This window comes from Octopus bimaculoides, chromosome 7 (assembly GCF_001194135.2).
Source record: "Octopus bimaculoides isolate UCB-OBI-ISO-001 chromosome 7, ASM119413v2, whole genome shotgun sequence".
Classification (NCBI taxonomy): Eukaryota; Metazoa; Mollusca; class Cephalopoda; order Octopoda; family Octopodidae; genus Octopus; species Octopus bimaculoides.
The window spans coordinates 23,900,850-23,910,905 of NC_068987.1; the positions used below are offsets into that span (position 1 = coordinate 23,900,850).

At 36.9% G+C, this 10,056-nt stretch overlaps 1 protein-coding gene across 2 annotated transcripts in view; it reads left to right on the forward strand.

The window, feature by feature from the left end:
* The first annotated feature begins 417 nt into the window (after positions 1–417).
* Positions 418–10,056, forward strand: part of LOC128248336 (testis anion transporter 1-like) — a 13,420-nt gene continuing 3,781 nt past the window's right edge. The window contains exon 1 of one of the 2 annotated variants that reach the window (XM_052969339.1): positions 418–594. In XM_052969339.1, coding sequence (XP_052825299.1) covers positions 555–594 — 40 coding nt within the window. In that variant the 5' untranslated portion in view covers positions 418–554. Of the gene's footprint in view, positions 595–6,970; positions 7,372–10,056 lie in introns of those variants that run through there. The other variant, XM_052969340.1, reaches the window with a different exon arrangement.

Here is a 10,056-nt window from a genome sequence, read left to right on the forward strand (position 1 = left end):
ATATATATATATATATATATATATATATATATATATATACAGCAGACTTCTATATGTATATATTTGTTTGTTTGTATCTGTGTTTGTCCCCACCAGCATCATCTGACAACTGATGTTGATGTGTTTACCTCCCCGTAACTTAACAGTTCAGGAAAAGTGACCGACAGAATAAGTATTAGGCTTACTAAGATTAAATCCTGGGGTTGATTTGTTCAACTAAAACCCCTGAAGGTTGTGCTCCAGCATGGCTGCAGTCAAATGAATGAAACACGTAGAAGAATAAAAGTATATGGATGTATATATGTGTGATTTTTGTATACATGCAAACATACATAAATATGTAAATCTATACATGTGTGTGCGTAACTTCTCACTCCCTCTCTTTTTCCCTCTCTTCACCCACCAACAAGCACAAGAATATATGGGCCTTAGTAAATAGTAGTTACATACACTCAAGTAGTAAAATAACAACCACTTAATATTTATACCCGCTAAATACATACATATTATTGTAGCCTTTCAAATTTATTTTGTGTTCTACTGTTATATAGACAATGTCTAACACAACCAGATTCACACATTACAATTATCAAGGTAAACTATTCTCTTCTCCAGAGTTAAACTTTGATTTTAATTTTTTGTTAGCTGGATTTTAGATGAGGCTTATAGCATTAACATCGATATTTCTGACTTTTCCATTAGTCAAACCTTTGTATGTGTTGAAGCATTTGTTTTACTATTGTGTGTTTCTAATGCAAATCACTCAACTTGGAAATTAGACTAAAGATTGTTTATTGTCTCTTTCTTTCTTTTTTTTTTTTTTGTTGTCCTGGTTAAATGGAAGAAGTTGTGTTAGATTGTTTGTTTAAAAACAACATAGTAACAGTAATAAGATATGAATGTACCATCTTGTAGACAACAGATCATATACTTATCTACCTGTTTGTTTCTATTTCTATCTACCTGTCTATTCATTGTCCTACCAGTCTGCCTGTTTGTCTGTATACACACACACATAAACACACAAACACACACACACACACACACATAATATAGGTTAAAGTAGTGAGAAAAGGCAAACAATCAGTCAAGGCAGGACAAGGACATTTGATTTCATTTAATTCGATCTAAAATTTAGCGACATAACAAATGGTAAAAGTAGTACAAATAGGTGACAGCTGTTTCTGAGATATTCCAGCTATTGGAGCTTCATATCAAGCGAAGGCTCTAAGTTGGGTATTCTATCATTGGAGAGTTATAGGGTTCAACAGTGGAAGGAATGCTCCTCATCATTGATATTTGTTGTGGTTCATTATATTCAGGAGGCTAGGAGGGTCCAGTTAAATCCGGTTAGACCAGGGCTTTTTTAGGTAAATCCATGATCAGAAAGGGTGGATAAGTGGTACATCAAGGTGAGAAGAGGGAAATAAGTATTATGCAGTACTCAATATTGAGGGAAAATGAAATTGAATGCTAGCAGATCAAGCGTTGTGCATGGAATAAAGATACATTCTGGTTAGAGCATCACTATCTTACAAGCAATGTTTGTTTTTAATCTTGTATGAAAATATGTCCTACTATAAAGTAACATTACCTTGTTTGTAAATGGGTGAGTGCTGGTAACAGGAAAGGTATCTAACCATAAAAAAAATCTGTTTCGACAGATTCATCCATTTTCCAATTTTGCCTCTTTATCTTACTGATAACACACTGTCCTACTCATATTGTAATCTTGACAAAGATTCTTTTTGATAAATGTATAAAATATTGTAACTCATTAAAATATTTATTCCTGTGAAAAATCATAACTTTTATGAACACTTAACCCTCACAATGAGCATCTCCTTGATGATAGCGAGCTCACAATGGATCAAGGGGATGTTACTGCCCAGATTAAATACCACTGCGCTAAATGACTATTGCAGACATGTGCACATGTGTTTGTATATGTATGTATGTATATGCACATGTGTGAGTATGTATGTACATATATGTGTGTGCATATATGTATGTATGCATGCATGCAGGATGCATGGTGCCGGAGGTATTTGAGATCATCATCATCATTGTTTAACATCCGCTTTCCATGCTGGCATGGGTTAGATGGGTTTGGCTGAAAACTGATAAGTCAGGGTGCTGCACCAGGTTCCAATCTGATTTGGCAAGGGTTCTATGGCTGGATGCCCTTCATAACACCACCCACTCTGAGAGTGTAGTGGGTGCTTTTTTACATACCGCTGACCTGATACCAGCATCGGCCACAACTCTACAGTCTCACTTGGCTTGACAGGAGAACACAAGTACTGTATATCACCAAGGGTCTTGGTCACCTATCACTGTCTGCAAGAAGCCCAACACTCGAATGGTGCTTTTTATGTGGCACATAAAAAGTACCATTATGTGGCACCTGTGTCAGTGGCACATAGAATCTGAAATATATTATATATATGCATGTGTGTATGTATGTGTGTACATATGTATGTTTTTTTGTATATATGTATGTGTGTGTATTTATGACATATATGTATTTATGTATATATGTATGAATGTATCTATGTATGTACATACGTACTGGCTGATAAAGGTATTTGAGGGCATATTTGGTAATTTAACAAAAGAAAAAACTTTAATCTTTCAAAAAACCAAATACATTTTACTAAAAACTTGTGGGCATGCTCTCAATAAGTTTCTTTTATAAGATTATTCTATGAATCCACTTTCAGCTTGATGACTGCTTCAATGCGGAACCAAAATTGTTAAAATATTTGCACTAAATAGTCCTTATTCATCTCAGACATAACCTGGACAATGGCAGCTTTCAGTTTGTGAGAACATCAGTTAATTCCCTTTCAACAATACATCAAACATAGTAGTTCATGAGATTTAAATTTGGAGTGTTTGGAGACCAGAAGTTCAGTGTTACATGGCATTACTTGATTGTAAAGATTGTCTGACATCCAATCTTGGACTATATGGTCTTTGTCAGGAGGTGCTGATCCTTGTTGAAATACATTTGACCTTCTACTGCATACTTCATCCATCCAGGGCTTAACAATTTTTTCCAGGGCCTCAACATATCCAGCAGCATTAATTCTAAGACCCTGTGAGAAAATGTGAGATGCCATGACATGATCTTCATCACTCACCTCTCCTAAAACCATCACAGTTGCTGGAAACTTAGTGTTCATCACTCTCAGGGCATCAGAAGGATCTACACTTAACCATCTGTCATTTCTCCTGTTAGAATTTTGATCTTGATCAAAGTTTTTCTCATTAAAGAAGGACCAAAACATACCATGTTTGTAAAGGCTTTTAACCTTGTTAACTAGCCATTTGGCATGAATCAAATGGTTTTCCCGGGTCTTTGCAGACATGAATTAGTCTCTCCTCAGTACACACAACTTATATTGAATGTCCATGTGCACCACAGTTATGATAGTCCAATGCTCAAAGCTTTGGCAATAATGGTCCTCTTTGATTTTCTAGTATCATCATCAATAATTCTTTTAACCCATTAGATGAACTGTAGTGTTCTAATTATATCCAAATGTTTAGAATGATTGTATTCTCTTTGATACAAATGGAAAATTCCCACCAGAGGCTTCCAATTCCATCCAAACTTTGTGTACAAAAAAAACCTTGCAACATTTAGAAAGTTGGCAATTTCTAAATTACTGTTTTGCATATATGGTAACAATGATTGCCTGCTTTTCGTTTCTTGTGTTAGCATTTTTTTTTTTTTTTGGTAATGGGGGACTTGAAAGAAATAAAAACCTTTTCATTAATTTGAAAAGAGTGATACTGATAATTAAGTGTCCTCAAATATCTCTCACACTCAGTATGTGTGTGTGTATATGTATGTTTATATATTTGTATATGTGTGTGTGTGTGAGAGAGAGAGAGAGAGAGGATGTGTGTGTGTGTGTATACAGAGAGAGATGGGGCAATCTATCACTATGTATGTATCTTACTGTCGAAGACAAATCTCCCTCAAATCACACATCTGTCTTATAGCTTTTTGAAATGACAACCAGAACTCTTTCAAATCACACACACCCACTGGAAGAATTAACTGGGAAATCTACTTCCTGATACACAAAAGGATACCTTAACAAAAAAAAAAATGGACCCATTAAGATATGTATCATACCCAACAAAATTCCTTGTATTTTGTTGTATAGCTATATGCTGTAAGTTTAAATCATGATGAGATGAACTTTTTCTTTCATCTTTCTAAGTTGATTATATAAAATAAAAACCAGCTAAGCACTGAAGTCAATCAAATTAACATGTAGCAGTAACAAATAAAACTGTGTTTATATAATTGTGTCTGTTACCGTCTCTAATTTCTCATGTTTATCTCTAATGAAATATCACCTCACTACCTCCTTCCACATTTTTTTTCTTTCTCCCTCACGCAAACAAACAGCTATTCTCACACACACACACACACACATTCATATATCCACCCATGCATTCATTCACACATAAATAGAATTGTAGCTTTATACACACATATATATTCACTTAAATACCTCCATACATCCACACACACACACACATGCTCTTTCATACATACATTCAATGCCTTACATTTACACACATATACTCTTTTACTCTTTTACTTGTTTCAGTCATTTGACCGTGGCCATGCTGGAGCACCGCCTTTAGTCGAGCAAATCAACCCCAGGACTTATTCTTTGTAAGCCTAGTACTTATTCTATCGGTCTCTTTTGCCAAACTGCTAAGTTACTGGGACGTAAATACAGACACACAAACACATGCACACAGTTTATGTCTACCAAATCCACTCACAAGGCTTTGGTCGGCCCTAGGCTATAGTAGAAGACACTTGCCCAAGGTGCCACTGAACCCGGAACCATGTGGTTCATAAGCTAGCTACTTACCACACAGCCACTCCTACTCATACATTCATGAGCATATATAGACATGTGCTTACAGATATAACCACACTCTCTTACATTCAAATGTACATGCTAACATATTCATAAGCACATACATAGATATGATTACACACATAAACACATTTCTCTGCACTCATACACACATACACATTCCTAAGTACACACACATGCACAATGCATATTTACAAACATGCCTAAATACATGTACACTTACCCACACACTCAGTTTAACACTACCACCTGGCACCTTGGGTGTCTGTAGTAGAGTCCACTCCTTTGTAAAGGATATTAATTTGAGGATACCTTCTTCCTTCCCTTCTGTTGGTTTTGGATACCCTATAATGGGTCATGAATGCTGCCTTTCCTCCGGGCTAAAAATTAAAAAAACAAATTTAACTTCACAAACACAGAAACACACATACACAAAACTGCCTTATCTTGGTCCTAAGTGTTTTGCTATCTCCAATAATTTAAATTACTCTGTTTACATCAGTGAAATCTCAGCTCTAGAATGATTTATTTGTGTTATCCTTCATGGGGGTGGGTAAAGGGTAATGACTCCCTTTAGTCATGAATGACCATGGCATTGCACCTTGCAAGTTTCCTTCTAAGGCACAAGTTCAGGCATGGTTGTTGTTCATGGAAGCTCAGCAGTTGCCGATGCATACCAGCCTCCCCTCTCCATATCACCCATGTTATCAAAGGGAAAGGAAAAGACTAATACAGCTTGGCACCAGTGATATCACAGCTCATTTCTACAGCTGAGTGAAATGAAGCAATGTGAAATAAAGTGTCTTGCTTAACATCACAACACACAGCCCAGTCTGGGAATCAAACTTACTACCTCATGATTGTGAGCTCGATGCTCTAACCACTGAGCCATGCAACTCCAGTTCACTCAGCTGTAGAAATGAGTTACAATGTCACTGGTGCCAAGTTGTATCTGTCTTTTCCTTCCCCTTGGACAACATTGGTGGCATGGAGAGGGGAGGCTGGTATACATGGGCAACTGCTGGTCTTCCATAAAAAACAACCTTGCTCAAACTTGTGCCTTGGAGGCAAACTTTCTAGGTGTAATCTCATGGTAATTCATGACTGAAGGGGGTCTGTTTTACATGGAGGCGGTAGGGCACAGAGAGGAGGTAACTCCACCAGAGAAGGGTCTGACTCAAATGCCAACATCAACTTCAATTGTAATGATAGACATTGAGTGTAGGTATTAGTTCAACTTCCCAAAACATGGCTGGAATTTGTTTCAGAAATAGATTATTCTCAGTGTGATATTTTAAGATACCTTGCAGTTTACTGCACCAGCTTTAAGGATCAACTAAACCAATTATCTACTGTGCTACTGTTTAGCTAACTACATCCAGCCATTATGAGTAAGTGGTTGGGGTCAAATAACATCTACTATGCTTTTGTTATTTGTTTTAGGTACCTATGTAGTGAGCATATGTAGACACCTTCTTGGCCCCCTTACCCTTGACCCTACAGAACACCCAGTATGTGACAGTTTGAGAGAGAGAGAGAGTGCTGCACCTGCAATCAAACGATCTTTTTTATAGCTGAGTAGGCAGAAGCAACAGAAACGAGGAGAACACATAGACTGGGTCAGGAATCAAACCTGTGCCATGATCCTCCATCATGAGCTAAACATCCAAACCACTAAGCCACATATTTATGGTGTGTAGCAAAACAAATGGAATTAATGTTGAGCGAATAAATTTTAGTGAAAGACGCAAGGAAAAAGATCCCAGTACCTTCCTATATTCCAACTGTTTCTTCTCTCTATTACTTCTATAGTTACTGCAATGGCTCTGAACTGTCTGAATGAATATCCTCTCAATCCAGATCAATTTATACCACCACTACATTTTCCTCTTCCTCCTCCGGTTATTCTTATCATATCACACAGCTCACACCTTGCACTAAATACTGCACCCTATATTTCCTCTTGAAACCACATCCCTCTTTAACTCTCTCTCACCACTCTTGTTTTTTTTGTTATTTTTACCGACTTACTTGTCATCCAACTGAATATTGAACACATCTTTTGCAGCAACCTGAAAGGAACTGCAGAACCTCACACACTATTCACTTTCTTCTGCTGACTTCATTATAAAACAAAGCTGATAACTGCTCCCTCATACTAATTATTCTGTGGGTATACTTTCAGCATTGATAATGTCCCAAAAAAACATACTGATGGTGTTATCTGTTTATGCTGTTATCCTGGTATCTATTTACATAAGCTTGGTTTTGAATAAATGATATTTCACATATTAAGAAACAAAACACATGGAGAGTTTCGTCAGAATCTCGCTGAATAATTTATTAGGTTAAAACAGTTTAGACAGAAAAACACAACATAATTCTCTGGATTTACAAATTAATTATAGCAAAGAAAAGTTAAGTTTATAGCTGAATTTCACAATGGGAACACCAGGTAAAATTGACATATTTACATCAACATTTATATATATATATATATATATATACACGTGTGTGTAATGTATACATGTATGTATGTCATTATTCAGTTTTATTTCATGTATATATGTATGTATGGATGTATGTATGTATGCATGTTACACAAAGGAGTGTGTGTGTGTGTGTGTTCTCTATTTATAACCCTTGCCTGAAAATCTGAGATATGGAATTATTGTTATACACAGATATATATTCAAACTAGTTTCTTCATTTTAGTTGTTATGGTCACAGAATGTCGCCCATTGTGCCCTCTGGCCTTCAGGTAACTCTTATAGGTGTCTATTGCACCCTCTAGCCTTCTTCAAGTGTCTATCATATTTATTAATGTTCCTGGAATTAAGAGAACATTTTATTCTAACAAGGAGTTTAAATTATCCTCATTTTATTGTCCTGGGATATTCTTGTCTTAGGTACTCTCCTGTACGTGATACTGCTTGCTTATGCCATTTTAAAAGAGATGGCTCTGTTATCAAGAAGTTTACTTCATGGCCACATTGCTCCTACTGATGGAGTCACTGCTATAATCTGTTTCCCAATGGATTTTCTTTTTTCGGAAGCATCTCAGCAGTTGTCTCACGAAGCTCCTTCCAGAATTCCTCATGAGAAGTGTGTGAGGTCAGCTATGTCTCAATCTCGTGTGTGTTGATACATCTGTAGTGCTGCTTCTAAGTTATGTGCTATACGTGCAGCTTCCTTTTTTTTCCGCTTCTCTTTTTTTTTTTTTGTTATAAACAATAGATGAGCATATCAAAAATGAACCTACATGCATCCAGATGTAGCTAAATAATATATTGATTACCAACCTCCAGCCTGTTGTTAATTTGAGGTTCTAGTCTGTGTATGATTATAGCTTCCTTAATTCTTAAATTACCCAAATTTCTTTCATTAGCCTCAATTGTGACTGTTATGCTTTTGTCAGTGTTCCGGCATCTGTCTAGATGTTTTCTGAAGGAGGAGGCTCTCGTGTTCAGATGTTCTTTGATGCGGACGTGTAACGGCCTTGTTGTGCTACCCACATAGAACTTGTTGCATTTGTTACATTGTATTCTATACACAACATTTACCCGTTGGCATAAATCTGTGCCACGGATGGGACAATTTGTTAGTGTGCATTGATTGTTGTCCCTTGTTCGTTTCTTTGCGAGATGTCCTCTCAGAGAGGTGCCGGAGTAGGCTAGTTGTATGTCTAGCCCTTCTCTTCTTATGGCTCTTCGGATGGCTGTAGTTATCCTCTCACTAAAATGAGGTATTTTAAGGAAGCATGTGTTGCTGAGTTTTCTATGTGTTCGGCATGTTCATTTTTGATATGCTCATCTATTGTTTATAACAAAAAAAAGGGGAAAAAAAGGAAGCTGCACGTATAGTACATAACTTAGAAGCAGCGCTACAGATGTACCAATACACACGAGATTGAGACATGGCTGAACTCACACACTTCTCATGAGGAATTCCAGAAGGAGCTTTGTGAGACAACTGCTGAGATACTTCCGAAAAAAGAAAACCCGTTGGAAAACAGATTATAGCAGCGACTCCATCTAAGAATATCTGAAGAAGGAATTGTATTCCAAAATATCATCGGACTATAGAAAACTAAATTACAACAGGTATATAGTCCATTTTTTGTTTTATAGTGCATTGTTGTACCATTCAAAACTGTTTATTCTTTACAAACAATACACAATGCTTCAAGCGAACTACAATACTCTCCTATATATGTATATATCAGCCCTTTCACACATCGTTCATTCCAATCTTCATTCTTTCATTCCCCTCTTTCACATTTCTTGGCCTTCTCTTCATGCTCACTTTCCCTCCTCTTTCACTTCACTGTGTCTCTTGCATTTTTTCTCGCCCCCCCCCCTCTTTAATTCTTCTATCCCTCTGCCTCTACCTCCCTCTCTTCTCTCTCCCACTTGACCGGTGTTCGGCCAAGCCTGACCTTTCTTTTTTGGTTCGACTACCATCTGTGCAACATCTATATTCCTTCCTGTGCCTGTCTAACCCTATGTCTCTGCCGTAAGGCTTTACTTCCACACATACCAGTTTAAATTCATTTGTCTTTAGTCGAAAGACACCTGTTGTTATGTCCTGTTAATTGCATTTGTATTTGTGTAACATTTTTCTGTTTTATCCGTCCTTGTTTACGTATACATTTGCTGCTTTCTTCCAAGGAATCTAATGCTCTTAGTTTAGTTTTTCCTTGGGGCTGGCCAGATTGGAGCAATCTCAAGTATAACCAGCCAAAATTGCAAAGATAATCTGGAACTCGACTGGGGATAGAAAACTTCGAATGACCCATCCTTGTTTTCTTTGTATTGCCTGTCTGGATGTTTTGTTGCCCCTTTTTTGTATCACCTAACTGTCTGGATGTTTTGTGTTCTTGTCCCATTTTTGTATTCTTTATGTGTGTGTGTGTGTGTGTGTGTGTCTTTGTTTGTCCCCTCACCACTACTTGATAATTATTGCTGATGTATTTATGTTCCTGTACATTAGCAGTTCAGCAATGAGACCAATAGAATAAGTAATAGGCTTCAAAAAAAAAAAAAAAAGAAAGTCTTAGGGTTGATTTTTTTGACTAAAACTCTCCAAGGCAGTGACTTAGCATGGCCACAGTCAAACGACTGAAACAAGTAAAAAATAA